This window comes from Manis javanica, chromosome 9 (genome assembly GCF_040802235.1).
Source record: "Manis javanica isolate MJ-LG chromosome 9, MJ_LKY, whole genome shotgun sequence".
In the NCBI taxonomy this organism is placed as follows: Eukaryota; Metazoa; Chordata; class Mammalia; order Pholidota; family Manidae; genus Manis; species Manis javanica.
The window spans coordinates 114017404-114033857 of NC_133164.1; the positions used below are offsets into that span (position 1 = coordinate 114017404).

A 16454-nucleotide genomic window follows, 5' to 3' on the forward strand; every position below is an offset into this window, starting at 1 on the left:
AGGGCAATTTAGATAGAGAGGTACAGCAAAAACTCCCCCAGACATAACAATATACATATGCACTTGCATCAAGTTCCTCTGAATTCTCCGCTCTAAAAAGTGAGGTGGAAGAAGAAAAGGAACCGAACAGGTAAGCACATGCCGTCTGATCTTAGCCTATTGAGTTTGTTTCACGTCGCTCTCGTTTGCTGCCTCTCTCTCACCACATTCTGGAATGAATCATTTCACAGAAGTGGATTTTTCAGATGACTGAAGCCTAAACTTTAAAAAAATTTTAACCACTTGGAATGGAGATATTTTTGAAACTTACGACCCACTTTCCCTGAACTCTTCAACTCTTCCTATGGAAAGTAAGCCCATCGTGATGACTCAGCTGCAGAGTCAGGAGCGCAGAGGACTGACCCGTGCTGGGGCCCAGGGGTAACCTTGAGGGCTGCGCAGATCTTCACGACAGTATGCCCCACCCAGGGCAGCCTCAGATGGCTATACTGTGTAGTTCCTGGGCTGTTTTCCCTAGCATTTTTATCTTCTTTCTTACAGTCAGACACTTAAAATAGTTTTTCTAATAATTGGCAGGCTCTGCTGCCAACTTAGTCCTAATTTGCTGTATTTGTTGTTTCTACTGTCTGGAAAAAAAATGATAAACCATCTTGTAAGAAAGTGTATTTTTTAACTTGGGTGGAAAATTATTCAGCCTTAGAAAGGACTGAAAATCTGACATCTGCTATAACATGGATGAACCTTGATAACATTATGTCGAGTGAAATAAGCTGGATACAAAAAGACACATAATTTTTTATTCTACTTACATGAGGGCCCTAGAAGAGTGAGATTCACAGAGACATAAAGTAGTGGTTACCAGGGACAGGGGGTGGGGCGGGGAGCAGGGAAGGAAGAGTTAGTGTTTAATAGGTGCAGTTTCCATTTGGGAAGATGAAAAAGTTCTGGAGCTGAATGGTGGGGACGGCTGAACACTGTGAATGTACCTAATGCCACTGAACCGTACACTTAAAAATGATCAAAATGGTAAACTTTAGGTTATGTATATTTTACCACTATACATGCACATGCACACACACACACACAGACATAGAGCAAACCTGTTAAGAATGATGGCCAAGCTCTTATGAGTAATGGAGTAATGGGTGTGTGACTCTTAGTCTATGCACCTTATGACATCCTTTGCTCTGCAGTGATAGACATTCCTTTCTAGTTCTTAGGTGTGTTTAGGATCATTACAACTGCTAAACAGAGATCTCTGAAGGTGTTAATGGGCTCTGTGGTCATAAAGGCCTTTTATTAACAGATTAAAATCCTGGAGACAAGTGGGCCCTCTTCATTTCCACGTGGACATTATGGGCAATCATGGGGAGAACTGAGGCTAAGGAAGGACCGAGCTTTCTCCTTTTCATGCTGGAAACCTGGGAACCTGGGTGCAGAATCCAAAAAGGTCACATATAAAGCCATTAAAAAACAATATCCTAATTATCTCAAGTCATTAGGAGTTCAAGGACTTGTGAAAATACACAAAGCAGCCTTTTAAATATTATACAGTTGGGTTATAGCTTATAAATTAAACATTTTAGATTATAGTAGACCAACATTTTTAAAGCAGTCTGGTCCATAAAAGAGAGAGGAAATAGCTGGTGGTGTGTTCAGTTCAGCTGCCATAAATCCCAGGGCTTGGGGTGCCTGGGGCTGAACTCTGTCTCGATTAATGAAAGGTTACTATTGTCCCTCTGCCTGAATAATAATTTCCCTTCCTTTTTTGCTTCCTTATGAAATATCATGAAGTTCTACTCTAAAACTCATACAACACCGTGTCCCTGGGAGAAATGTTTAATTCATCTTTTTTACATATATATATATATATGATTTATTAAACCAACCCCTTAAAACATTATTTCCCCTTCTGAACTTGATTTACTTATTTAGCACATGAAATTAAAATTACATATTTAATCTGTGTGTGTGTTTAATAACACAGTGAGATATATAAATTCATGAGAAAGCAGGGGGAAAAAAGATAGTTTTAATTTGAAGCTTTTTAAGAGTTTTCTATCTTGTCTGAATTTACTGTTTAAGTTGCTATTAAGAACGTAGTTTCCTGGCCCGTGGTGAAACTCCCCGAGTCCTGCAAATGCACACAGCAGCCTCCTGGTCAGATGTCGTCATGGAAACACTGCGGTGTTCTAGGCCAGATCTATCCAAACGAAATCGAAGGGGATGGAAATCACTCTCCCTTGATATACCAGTGGTTGCTGACGGTGGGCATGTTTATGAATAGCATAAAATTTATAGTTAAATATAATAACAGATACATCATCACCTTGTCAACTTGAGTAACATGTCATTCCACCCAGGGACTCTAGAAAAAACACTCAGGTCATGCCTACAGTAAGACACGGAAGGGATGAGGCTCCCACTGGAGGTGAAGCTGCAGACTTTTCCCACCTTTTGGTTAAGGCGTGAGCCAGGTTACCCCCTGGACAGTGAGATCATCTCTCTAGAAGCAGGAAAGCAACTGTGGATTAGTTATTCCAACACACACATGCTGACCCCCCGGGACAGCTTCCGAATTGGGGGTCTGAGCTTGGTGTGAAGCAGGGACTACCACCGACTTCTCAGAGACTATTCATAGACTACGGGAGCCAAAGAAGGAAAGGACAGAAGCAAAACATTTCCCTTTCTCTCTTTGTTTTTAACTATGAAAAAACTTCTCAAAGTCCATGTTATAAAAGATGTCACCCCCTAGTTACTAAAATAAAGAGGACAGTTTGATTACCTAAAGAAAAATGAGAGAAACCAGAAAGTCACATGCATCAGATTGTCATTTTGAACAGGTTTTTTCTTTTACATTTCTTTAAGTTTCCGAGGACATCAGTTACCACTTGGATTGCCTAAAAAAGGATCTGGTTTTGCCTCTTACTTAGCAGAGTTACTTGATTTTGCAGAACCTCTGTTTCCTCATCTACAATTCCACTTCCTACCCTCAGGAGAGGTTATGGGGGTTAAATAATCTCTTATCCATAAAACTGTAAACCCCAGAGTCTGGCACACTTTGGGGTTCAATGAATGCTTGTTTCCTTCCTTCCTCTTGATTTTCAGGGACTGAGGCCATTGATTAAAGTGATCAGCGGAAATGGGAAAAATGGAAAGATCTGTAGGGGTAAGCAAAAAGCGCTCCAAACATTTTGCCAAAAATAATAGTCTTTAATTTTATATTGTGCATGGTTTTAAACTGATGTACGGGCTGTATAATACTAATACATGTATTAATTTTGAGGTAGAACACTGTATTTTCAGCTGTTAACTTTACGAAGCTGCTTAACCTCCTCTGTGTAAAGCCCAACACTACTGGAACTACCACAGAAACGAACGTAAGGATGCTCTCCCACCAGCGCTGCCGGGTCAATCTCTGTCCTGCTTCTGATATGTTGTAGCCCTTATATCATATTGTTAATCATTAGCCTGTTTACTGTTCTAACTTTTCCACTATGACTAATGAAAGACATTCAGCTCCAGCGCTCTTCTAGACATGTGCTGAATGAAAGAAATTGAACTAACACAGCTACATGCCCTTCAGACGCTATGGAAATTCTACTGATGCATGTTCCACCGTGCTTTAAATCCAGTAAAACACTTCAGTTGCCAAAAATGTACGCTGACTCCGTAACGAGAGCCCAGTCTTAAAAGTAGATAAAAACATGGGTTGCTACTTAGATACCAATGTCAAAAACCATCATCTGTGTTCACATAATTCCCCTAGCCCCTGCTCAAACAGCCGTTTCCCAGACCCCCACCCCCACCCCTCCGTTGAATTTAGAGAACCCTCCCATTTAGCACACTGCTGTCCCCTTAGGAGGAGCTATGTGGTCACGCCCACCCAGCTCACATGCACACCCACGGGGTCTTGAGCGAACGTGTGACTGTCCAATGGCAAGAGGTTAGATGCCCCTCCGCTTTGTAAACACGAAACACACTTCCAAAGCTGAATCAAAGGAGGGAAAATAACCTGAGAGGCTGCATTTTTATTTTCCTGAAAATTTTTGAAATAAAAAGCAGTAGCGGATACTGTTTTCCAAAATTAGATACACTTGATGAAGCTTCTATTGAAGGCTCTGGTGTCCTAATGAAAAAGATCCTGAGACGCAGCACGGTGTAAGGAAATACCTCCCGGACTGCCAGTCTGGGACTGAACACCAGCAGCTCTTGGCTTACTGGGTCTCACATAGCTTTGTTAGCAGTTTTCTCTTCACACGGGAAAACAAACAAATAACAAAAGGGGTGTGGGGAAAGGAAGGCAGAGGTGGGAATATGATACCTGCCGAGCCTAGGGAAATCCTGAAGACCAACCCGGCCAACGGGTACAGAATTCCTTTGGAGACTTAAAAATCCTCCCATCAGGCAAGAGACCGTTGTGGTCTTTTTCACAGTGCGATGAAAACTGCTTTTCATTTAATTTAATTCCTTCTTCAAACACACTTTTGTTAACTGGCTGTTAATGAAGATTTATTACAGTGTGAATTCCAACTAAGTTTTTAACCAGGCAATGCTAATTTAAGAGAATAGGAAATAAGTAAAAAAAAAAAAAATCTTCTTTATAGCCCCAACAATGTCCATACTGTTTTCAAAATGATTATAGAAAAAGACCACAGCAATCGAAGAAGAAAGGAGCAATACTTTGAAGCATCCAGTCCATTATTACATCTTCCTAAAAAATCTCTCTGTTCTGGTCCTAATCACCACTCAGACGGGTCAGCTTCTGTCCAGCCCACTGCCACTCCCCTGGGGGCAGGCGCACAGTCTCTCGCTCATTTACGGAGCGAACCTCCGACCTGTCACAAATTTCTCCCCAATTAACTGAATGAAGGGGAGGCACAGAGACTTTTCTAGAATAAAGCCTTTCACAGCGGTACATATCTGCAGCATCCCCTTCCTGATCAGCCCAGGCCTCCCCACTCCTCACTCCTGCCAGGCTGACGTCTGGGCCCCGGCAGTTCCCCACACGCTCTCTTGCCTCTGGCCTTTGTTCTAGAGGTTCTGTCTGCTCGCCACACTTTGATTTCCTTCCCACTGTACGAAGTTCATTCCAGCTCACCCTTCAGGCTTCAACCCCCTTTCCTGGCAAGATGTCCTTGACTCGAATAAATGCCCCCTGTAGTTGATTTTCTTCTCTCCTTGCTCTACCCATGCACCACTGCAGTTGCTATTTGATGAGTGTACATCATGCCCATCTGGTTCCTGCCTCGCACTTCCCCAGAGCCTGGCCTAAAGCATGCACTCATTAAAAAAAAATGTGGGGGGATAAATGAATAACCACTCTCCTGTTCTGCTTTAATTATATGATCCAGTGCAAAACACACACACACACACACACACACACACAATTATTCTCTAGAAAACAGAGATGCAAATGGATCTTTTATAATAATGAGGATGTCCTTTCCAATTTCATGCTGAGCCAAACAGGTAGAAAGGTTTGAAAGAAGAGTTAAATGTCCCAACTCATATTAAATCCACCCTATTCCCCCCCCTGCTCCCAGTCTTCACATCTTAAAACCACTCATTCACTCATTGGTCATGGCCTTTCAGGATTCCTTACAAAAGGTATTTTCAATTTCCATTTGACATGTACTTTCATCAGTTAATTTTTAATTGAGCCAAATATTAAATGCTCACACTAACCAGACAAAGTGTGTTTAGCTACTGATTCGCAGTGACAGCTTGTGTTATTCTCACACACAGGCCAAGCATGAAATAGAAAACTAATAACCCCTTAAGTGTATTCTCAAAGTATCATTTATGGGAAAGAAAACTGCATTCAAAGGAAACTTGTGCAATGGATGTCATTTTTTTTTCCCGGAGCCACAAGCTGTTACAAAGCAGAGAGGTTCATTTCCTCACGGATACAGACAAACTCAAGAACCCCACTGTCACTGGATGTATTCATTAGGGAGGAATCTGGCAGCAGCACAGGGGACAGATACTTCGGAGAACAGGCCAATTATCTGGGTGTCCTTTATAATTTGAAGTTTCTGAATTCACTCATAGATAAGCCACTTGAAGAGGGTCTGGCAGTGGTAACATAATGCACAGATGGTCACTGAAGAAACCAGGGGGAGGAAGGGCAAGAGAAGAGAATTTGCTTGTGGTTTCATTCATGGGGACAAAGCTGCAAGCTGACACATCCCTCTTTTTAAAAAGCCCCTGGAGAAGTATGGTCAAGCTTCATTACAAGTAAACAAATCATACAGTCTTTCTCAAACAGATGACAAATGATGAGCAATAATGCTTTGAGTTTGCTTCATGCCAAGGGATAAGGATTCTCAAAATACAAATTCCACCAGTTACTGAAACCACAGAAAGGCTACAGCGCTTGCTTCCGCCGGTACAGAGAACTTAGCCCCAAGCTGCCAGGCCAGCGGTTTGCTCATGACAACTCTGGAGGTCTTCTTGTGGGTCAGGGTCTGGAGCCGTCTAGGAAAGCTAAGCTCTGATTTTGTTTTGAGAGTAGAACTCAGGATCCTTCTTCCTGTGTGCTTTATGCTATAGTTCTTTTACATCTGAGCAATACAACACTAATCAGAAGGGGGAAACCACCTTGTTTCCACAGTGAGAACCTCAGACAAGCACTGGTTCTTTTAACAATATGGTGATGAGTAGTCTCGGACATCAAGGCTTTCAGAGTCTGGACTGGGCTTGAGATTTGAAATATGAGGACAGAGAGCAACTGTGCACATATATGTAGATGGCATGTATTCATTCTTTGTATAGTAGATATGATGTGATGACCGAGAGGCTAGTGTCTAATATTAGCATGATGGGCTTTTATTAAAGTTGCAGGTATGAATGACATACTTTGTCAATTCATTGATGAAGGAAATCAAAACACTTAATAGGTGTTCTTTTTTCATTTCTATTAAGTATTAGTATATCTGTGGGATGGGACATTTGGAATACACACACACACACACACACACACACACACACACACTATAATAAGGTAATAAGGGGAGGGAGAGAACATTAGTTGGTTAGGAAGATGTCCAAAGTGCACCTATCACAACTATTTTACTAATTAATTCATTCAGTAAGCAGTCATGGGCACTATCTACCATGCTAGGTGCAGGTTAAATTTAATAGGAGAAATATCTTATTAAATAAGGAATTACCAGGATAGAAGAACACTGATTTTATAAGCCTTCCACAAACAGGGGATACTATTAGGATATTGGAAAAATGCAAATTGGACTCTAGTGGAATTACTTTTTAAGTAGATAAACTGGTCGTGGGGAGCCACGTTTGAACAGTGAAACTCCAAGTTATTCACCGTAATCCAATCCACAGAAGTCTACAGAAGATGGTGGGGAAAGAGTAACATTAAAAGAAGGCAGAATCAGCAGTGGAGTTAGGGCCACTTTAGGAAATGAAAGAAGGGAACGAACAGGAAATCTACACAGTTTCGGAGAAAAGCCTTATGCTGTATCCCAGCCTCAGCTTCTCTCCTGAACTCCAGATCCTCAAGGCCAGCTGCCTCCGGGCACGTCTGCTTGGGTATCCACACCAAAGCTCAAGTTGAAAATGTCCCCGGATTAATTTCATCTCATTCACTCGACAAAACAGCATTCCCATTTTTCCTTTCTCGTAGAAGGACAGGATCATATTTTTGAACCATCTGGGTTTCAAACCTGAGTCCTCTGCTTCTTTGCCTCCATTCCACCCTCGTCACACTCAACCCAAAGCCACCCTTTGCCTCCACTGCTGCGCTCTCCCCCACCTCTGCCCTTTCTTGTCTATTCCCCTCGCCAGCACCAGGGTTGGACCTCCCGCTCGGCCTCCTGCTGCCCAGCCTCAGTTGTTGTCAATCTCCTGCAAGCCCACACATCCGCCGTCTCTCAGAACTATCCCAACATATGCTTTTAACATCTACCGACTTAAAACCTGTCAACTTAGGACCCAGTGTTATCTCACAAGAGATCTCTAGGTCCCAGTCAAATCAGACTCTACAATTCCCCAATCATGCCTCATATACTCCTGCCTGCTTGGACTGCTCAAGTCCAGTTACCCAAAACGCCCTGTCCCTGTACCTCCCACCTACTATCTCCCGCATGAAACTCTTCTGGAGCCCCCTCTGGCTGGATGGGATCTCTCTGGGCACTAAAGAGTGTCAAGGATTACAGCAATTTACATACCTATCTTAGTCTCACTACTGGCTGGTAAGTTCCTTGAAAGCAAAGGGTATCTTACACATTTTTTACTCACCTAAAACACCTGGCAGGCAGCTCTGCACATAGTGGGGCCTTAATAAGTGTTTTTCAATGAAAACAGTTAAGTGTGCAGGCTATGCTAAGTAACAAGATCTTCGTAGCCTTTTCTATTTCCAATACTGCCCTCATTACTAGGAACTCAGTTAAGTTTTGTGAATAATAGCTCATTTTCCTTAACACTTCTTTGTTTTCTTCTTATACTGTTACTTTAACATGTAGAAGTGACTTTGCCTCACTATGCTTATAATATTGTTATAAAACAGTTCAAACCACCTCTGAAACTTTTCAGTGTTAAAAAGATAGAGAGAGAGAGAGAGAGAGAGAGAGAGAGAGAGAGAGAGAGAGAGAGATGCTGGCAAAAATTCATAAAGGAAAGAACTAGGAGATAGTCCTGAAATTTTGGCCTCCAAAGTCCCAACTGGCATCCTCTATGGATCTTTTTTTCCCAAAGAGATAAAAAAACCAGTATCTAAAGCTCACGATATCATTTATAATTCATTTTACTCCTATCCTAATTGTAAGGAGGTAATTATATACAGAATTGAACTGGGAGGGTTAAGTATTTGTCCCATATTCCCTCAGAATATTCGAAGACAGCTAAGTGAAATAGTTGGCTGCAATTATATTTCAGAGCTAGTTTTTAATAGATATAACATCCATCGTGTTGTAAAGATTGTAAAGCAGAAGAAATCTTAGTTATCAGCTGAGAAGAGTTGAGAAAAGTCAAGAAAAGATGACTTGCCAACGTCGATCCTTTGGTGCTCCAAGCACTTAAAGTCATAAACTCTCCACCCTCTTCCACAGCTTAACAAAAGACAGCTAAAAATAAAGAAATATAATAACTGGAACTGTCACAAGAAAGATGTATTGGTCTCAGTGGAAAAATCTTGCTTGAAGAATTAAAGCTTCACTTGACACAGTGGGTCCTTGGATTGTTTTCCGGAGACACACTGAAGAGGAGAGTGGAGTCGGTCATAAGCTTCTGACTCACTACGATGAAACCCCAGAGGGCTGATGAGCTGATTATTAACTAAAAATGGAATATGGCTCTATCCCTGAAATTTTGAAGGCAAAACAAGGAGCAGAAAGGAAGCACAAATTTTCCAAATAAAGAGTTTCCCAGGGAAGTACATGCTCCATGTCCAATGTGTAAGACGGGCACATTCCATCCTGAACTTTCTCATAGCACCTGTCCATTGCCCAAAAAAATCACCCAACTAGCTCTTATATTTGCTATAAATGGCCACGCCAGCATGGTAGGGAGATTCCCTTTTAAACATGTTTAAGGGGGCAATTGGGGAAGTAGTCTTTAGTCTAAGCTATTTTAGTTAAGTTTGGCTAGTCAAAACTTACCTAAGGCTAGAGTATAACCCCACTCTAATCTCACACTGCAGAGATCAGAGCAAGTACACATTCTGCCTGCAGATTCTATCTTTTCCCTGCACAAGGTTGGAATTCATGATGGAGGGAAACTATCGTATCTGTTGGCAGAATTTGCCTAGCCCTGCTGTAGCAAGACTAGAGTAGGGGTGATATTCTAGCTTTGATCAGACCCCCTCTGTTCCCTCTTGCTGGTCTCAAGGCATAACACTCTTTTCCTCAGGTGAATCCTTCCCTTCAGGTGTCAGCAGGTATAAAGGAACTGCACTGGGAGGTCTCCCTGCGGTAGGATGAAGGGCAGGGAGGGCACAGTCATGGGGACTGGGGTGAGCGGATGAGAAAGCCCCAGCAGCTTTGGAAAGATAGAAATAATCATTCAATCAGCATTCTCACTGAAGGACCGCTGGGTTTGTGTTTTGTTTGGCAAGGAGGCAGCAGAGAAATCATGTTGGCACTACAGAGTTAGGCATATAACAGAACAAGCAGCAACCTACAAAAATACTTTAAAAAATGAAAATGGCTTTGCTGTAATTTCAGAAGTTTTATAATCTCTGTTTAAAGAAAAAGAGCCACAAGCACAAGAAGTTAGCTGGTAAACACCTGCCCTTCAAGAACATGAATGACACAGCTGGCTGAGAATGTCCACCAATAGCATTTTGGAAGAGAAGCCTTCTAATAAACAAAACAACACTATAACCCAAACCCAAAACAAGACAAAAGCTTTTTTAATCTCTCCCAAAAGAAGACTCCTGTTCTGGTTCAAAGTCAACTTGCATTATTCAGTGTACAAGAATGATTTTAAGAAAGGCAGTTCTTCGAAGTAAGCTATCATCATCATCCTAATCGGAGCCTTGTGCAGACTAGTGTTTATTAAGTCTTCTTAATGTGTATGTGGAGTGCTTAATGGGAAAATACCTAATAAGGGAACTCCCCCTGTCTTTCAGTTCTCTTAAGCATGTATCTATGTTATGCAGTATTTTTGAAGCTATCTGCATTTCTCCTCCTATTTAAATCAGGCCTAATGCACACATGAACAGCCATATGGTTAGAAATAACTTAGACAGAGATTGAGGTGTATGCAAAGTAACATATACATAGTTTTTTTTTTCTTTCCCCTCTAAATCTGAGAATCTATGATCACGCTTACAGGGCTGGCGGTGACTGTGTTTACTAAGACACTTACAGTGCTAGCCTGTGAGGTCATCCATGGCAGGGGTAAAGCTCTCCTTCCTTGCCCCCCACCTAACCCGGGGCTGGGCACATGTAAGACTCGCCAGCATGTCTGTCAAGTAATGGCCTCAGCCCTCGGATGATTTTCATTTTTAATCTCATTTAGACATAAAACACTAATTTTGTTCGTATCAAACCAAGAGGAATGAAAGAGAAGCTTCAGACTGAAGTGAATTCACTGAGTGGTCTCCTGTATGTAGCGGGGCAAAAGGGTGAACAGCTTGCAAGGTTACTGCCGTACCTGAATAAGGTGATATTAGATTACCTTAAAAAGGTTTAACAGAACCTTTGAACCTCAAATACAATATATCTCTGGGGGGAAAAACCTTTCTACTTGTACACTACAAAGACAGTGTTGTTTTTCTAGCACAAATGCACTTCTGCTGAAACAGTGACTTGCTCAGCTACTGCTAAGACATGATAACTGACCTTAGGGATGGGTGTGGGGAAGCGGCCAGTAGAAGAGACCACTGTTATGATACCTGGCACCCAAACACCTGCTTTAGAGTGGTCCTCCAAGAAGCTGACTAGTTCTAGGAATAGAGAGAAGAAAAAATACTAAGAGTTTTCGGTGTCTTCCTGTTACCTGGTGTGCTGTGTGGCCTAATGACATTTAAGCAATCTGAAATGTACCAGTTCAATCAAAGATTGCTAAAAAAGATCAATCAGTTCTCACTAGAAAGCACAGCTTAAAGTAACAGGATGCACAAAAGAACACCATGTTTTCGAAAGGTACTAAATAGCAGCAAGCCCTGAAGGCCCTAAAACAGAAAAGAAAACTGAGTGAACTATAAGAGCTTACAAAGGTCCCCAAATACAATCACTCACCAGCAAATGTCTAGCAAATCAATTATTGAGAAGCATCATGTGATTCTTAGCAGGCAGGGAGATGCACTTTTCCAAGGAAAGTTCATAATTAAATATATTAAGACTGGATCATCTTCAGGCTATTTTTAATCCCATCATTTTGCTGCCAAAAGTGGCCATAAGCAGCCTACACTTGGTCCCTAGAAAAATGAAGCTTTTTCCTGTATTTTGTACACTGGTATGAGTATGGTATTGCTCTCTGGTTAATGAAACATTTTGGTGGATGTGGATTACTTACAGAAGAGAGAAACTGCCTGCTGACCAGCTAATAAAAAGGAAGCTGACCTCTGCTAGATGTGGGGAAGTCAGTCCCTGTCTTCCTAAACTGCAAAAAGAAAAAGCTGTGCCACCTTCTCACCAGCACAATGAAACCAGTCTCCTGGTTAAGCCATCACATTCCCTCAGGGGTCCACCTCGCACTCTCTTCCTAGACAACGAAGATAAATGCTGTCCCATTGCTCATTTTGAAGAGTGCCATTGATTTTTACTCACCATTCAACTTGCCTGAATCTCAACTCATTGCTTGCAAGAGCCCCTTCACCAGTCTCAGGGCCACTAAACTCCTCCACCGAATTTAAACGGTGTTACATGGTTTAAAATAATAACCAGTGGAGCTATTAAAAGAGCCAAATTTCCTGCCTTTAACTGGAGTAGAAAAGCTACCTTACTTTAATGGGGTCACTAATGCCCATACAAATTGTATAGCTACCATGAAAAACATCCTTGAGAAGACCGAGTTTATAGTAGTTTATATATTGTCTCTCTTTCAATCCAACCCATTTCTTCCAAGGGTCAGCTTACGCTAATGGACACCTGGGAAAAATCCAGTATTCCAAGTCATACTATGGATCTGTGAGGCCGCCAGAGAGAGACACTGCAGGATCCATCCCAGAGCAGCATCCTTCCTAAAAGATGTCCCCAAGAGTCAATGGTAGATGATAGTAGCCAGCACCCCTAACTTTAATGTGTATATGAACATCTGTAAACTGTATAAACTGCAGATTCTGACTCAGTAGCTCTGGGGTGGGACCTGAGATTCTGCATCTTCAGGAAGCTCCCAGGCGATGCCCGTGCTGCTGGTCTGTGAACCACACTTGGAGCAAGCAGCAGGGTCTTAGACATTTCCTAGAACTGTCTGGCTGCTCCCTCTGTCCTGTGAGTCTCTGGATGCACACAATGCTTTATTCAGACTTAGGAATAATGCCACACTCCACTCTATAACTGATTTCTTCTGTAGTCTTTAATTTGTAACCTCTAGGACCATCTCTCAGACACCTCTCATTCCAAGGCCCTGCTTTCTCCAAGTTATGGAACATGGAATACAAAGTTTTCCTCAGCCTCAGAAGGTTCTGGTTTTGCATCAGCAGCAGTGAAGAAAAAAAAGGATTAAAGTCTAAAACCCCCATTAGTACATATGCGGTAGATAAACTGATATGCCAAGTCCTGGAAACAGTGCATGTCAAATGTCAAAAGAATGTGCTAGCTCTCTTTTGAAACTTTACCATTGTTACTAAGAGTACTTTACACCATATTTCTAGAGATGCAAGCCTGATACAAATTTGGAGGAAAATGCCAAATGCCCAAAATAAAAACTGAGAACAATAATGCACATTTGAAAGGATAGGAAAATCATTTATAACTCCCAAATGCTACCACTCATTCCAAAGTGTCCATTTGTGATTGCATTTCTTGATTATACTTCTTTTTTTTGCCAAACTCCTGTTTTCCTATATAGTCATCCATCTATATGTTGCCCTGAAAACTACGTGTTTTAGCATCAGCCGTTTGTGCTTCTGTATGATTTATTTTTACTATAAGGGGATTTGTCAAAAAATTTTTATCATGTATGTCATTGTGGTTTGGCATCATAAAATGTAGCCTCTACATTTATTAACCTCAGATACCTATTGACCACAAAGATAGGCTCTACTACAAACACTCCATTTTGAAGAAGAAAACCTGAGCCTTCACTTAAAAGAAAATTCAGCTGTATGAGATGTTAATACACTACAACTCAGCAACACAGATCTTAATTTCTATCATAAACATACGCTTCTGTTCCCCATCTTTTTATTAAATCACTTTGTAGACAAGTTATTACTTTGGATTTCTTCCAAGTAGAAAAAAATTTTTAATATTTTTTTCATAAAAATATTAAATAAGAAAACTGTTAAGTCAGTTTTTACTTTGGTCTTAAAAGGATCATTTTGGAGTCTGGAAATCCCTACCTCTTTGGTGATGGTTAAAAGTAAAACCACCTATTTAACCAAAACAAACATTTAACAAAAATATTCTTTTCAGCCTTTAGTGAATTCTTCCAGAATCACTAAAGATCTGACAACACAGGATCTCAAAAACGAACAAACAAGTCACAAAGAACATTTACATTTTAGAGGTACCAATGGGAATATTTTACTTTTAAACACTGAGCAGTGGTATCAGTATTTTGTCAATGTTGGCAAAGTAGGATTGGCTATTCATGTCAGTCATCTATTTTCTTGGCTTTTTTTCTTTTTGGCCCCTTAATACTAGCACATTTTGTAAACTGTAGTAAAATCTGTAATGTGCTTCTGGAAATCAAATCCACTTGTGGTGATTTCTAGGCTCTTTGCTCCTGGTAGGTCCTATAAAATAATAACTTTAGTAATCCCCCCAGAGTGTCAAAGGAAGCACTGAACTGCATCCTTTTTCAAAGATGATTTTTCAGATTAAAACCAAAAGTCTGAAGAATTTTTCAGATAAAAATTGTCCCTTTTACTTTTTCCTAAGTCAGTAATTTTAGATATGTGGTATAGGTCTCAATTTACAAATCTTCAGTGTTAGGATCTGCACCTCCTGCTCCAAAGAATTACACTCACAAAAAGAACTTGAGGGCAACGTGATGGAAGCTCTGCACAGAACCAAAAAAAGTCATCTCACAGATGTGCTTCAAAACCACAGGTTCCGATCACTTCAACTGAAGTCAGTGCATGAGGGAATCCATAGCTAATAATTCATCTAAGCCTTATTATAGATACTGCAGATACAAGTGTTTGTTTTTTTCCAGTGGAAGAGACCACTGAATGATTCTAGGTGGTGCAAAGTAAAAGACACTAAAACTCCAGTGAACTTCAAAATCACACAGCAGCCGTAGAAATAATACACAAAGCACTGCAGCCAGTGGAAATTGTCAGTGATGAGAGAAAGCATCCAGTGCCAGATGTTCCTCTAGACACTCAGCCATGCCCACTGGAACATGGCATACATTGTAGGTTGGAGTCCCTGGACTTTTGAAAAGTTTTCAAACACAGCTAGGTTTTCCAGGGAATAGGGCTACACTGGCTTTCCTCTTTTGGTAGATTTGACCAAATGAGTCACAAAAGGTAGGCCTTTGGTCCTCGGATGGAGTCTGTTCTAACTGGGTGATTCTAGTGCAAAGAAAGCTCAGGGAAGCTTGTTTAAGATGCAGATTGCCCGGACATTTCATGAGTGGTCCCTGAAGACTCCGATTTCAACAAGCTACACAGGCAGAGTAACTGTGATGCTGGGGATCCTTGGACCCCAGCGTGAGAAACGCTTAAGGGATACCATTTATTCCAAGATCCTACTGGGTAGCAAATGCTGGATCTTTAAATCTCAACAGCTGGCAAGCAAGGAGAACACTTTCGGCGGGAAGAAGGAATGATGGATAACAGCTGCGTTGGCAGGGAGAACTTTGCACAAGGGAAGAGGATGCAAAGCACCAAACGCGATTCTATTTCCCTGGCTCACAGGTCTGCCCGTGGCCCAGGAGCCCACCCACACTCCAGCCACCGCCTCTCAGACCTGAGAGGCCCAACTCAGACGCAACATTCAACCAGACATGCACCTACCCAGCCTCCGTTATCCTGGATCCAGGTGTGCAGGTGCCGGTTCAGGTACTCAGTCATCCACAGGGCGATATTGTCCACCAGGGGCGACATCTCCCGGTTGACGCTCTCCACACACATGACCCCACCGAACTCAAAGAAGGCCACAATCCTCCCCCAGTTCACCCCATCCCTGAAGAGCTCTTCCACCACCGTGGCAAAGCGTCCCCTTGCGGTGAAGGGTGTCAGGTGCAGCTGGCTGGACATCTCGGCGAAGTCGCGGCGGTAGCGCCGGGAGAAGTCATCGCCGGCCTGGCGCAGGGTCAGGTGGACCACAGGTGGCACGGGGATGAGCGCAGGCCCCGCAGCGGCGGCGGCGGGGGCGGCCGGGGGCGGCGGGGGCGAGGTCCTGGCGGGCGCAGGGGTGTGTCCGGGCTGCGAGGAGAAGACTCCCGGCGCGGAGGCGGCACCGGGGGGCGCTGCGCCCGCACCTCCGGCTTCCCACTCGTAGCCCCTCTGCGACAGCTTATAGTGTATGTACTTCATCACTATCTCCCGGTTATCATACCCTGTTCTCCCGGCGTGCGCCATCCTTCCCCCGAGGAAAAGCAGCCGGGTACCGAAAGCACCTTTCGCCCCCGCTCCCGCCCCACACCCCGAAAGAGAATAGTTATAATCCAGCTATTTTATTGGGTGTGCTTTGCATTCTTGAATGAGGGGGTGTCTTCAGTCACGCGGAACACTTGATTCTGGTGTTACCCTCTTGGCATGAGATGCAGGAAATTTTTTTCCAAATTCCTTTCGGATTTTTATTTCATGAGGCACACTATTAATAATTATTGTTAATATCAGTCTGCTTCTTCCGTGATGCTGAAAGGTT

General features: G+C 42.4%; 1 protein-coding gene across 6 annotated transcripts in view; it reads right to left on the reverse strand.

Annotated features, from left to right (window-relative positions):
• Positions 1–16454, reverse strand: part of BCL2 (BCL2 apoptosis regulator) — a 162337-nt gene that overhangs the window by 139911 nt on the left and 5972 nt on the right. For 5 of the 6 annotated variants that reach the window (XR_012121262.1, XM_037015567.2, XM_073213189.1 and 2 more), the window contains exon 2: positions 15599–16444. Coding sequence is in view for 4 of the 6 variants with exons in the window: in XM_037015567.2 (XP_036871462.1) it covers positions 15599–16165 (567 nt within the window). In the remaining 2 variants the exon portion in view is untranslated. Of the gene's footprint in view, positions 1–15598; positions 16445–16454 lie in introns of those variants that run through there. The other variant, XR_012121261.1, reaches the window with a different exon arrangement.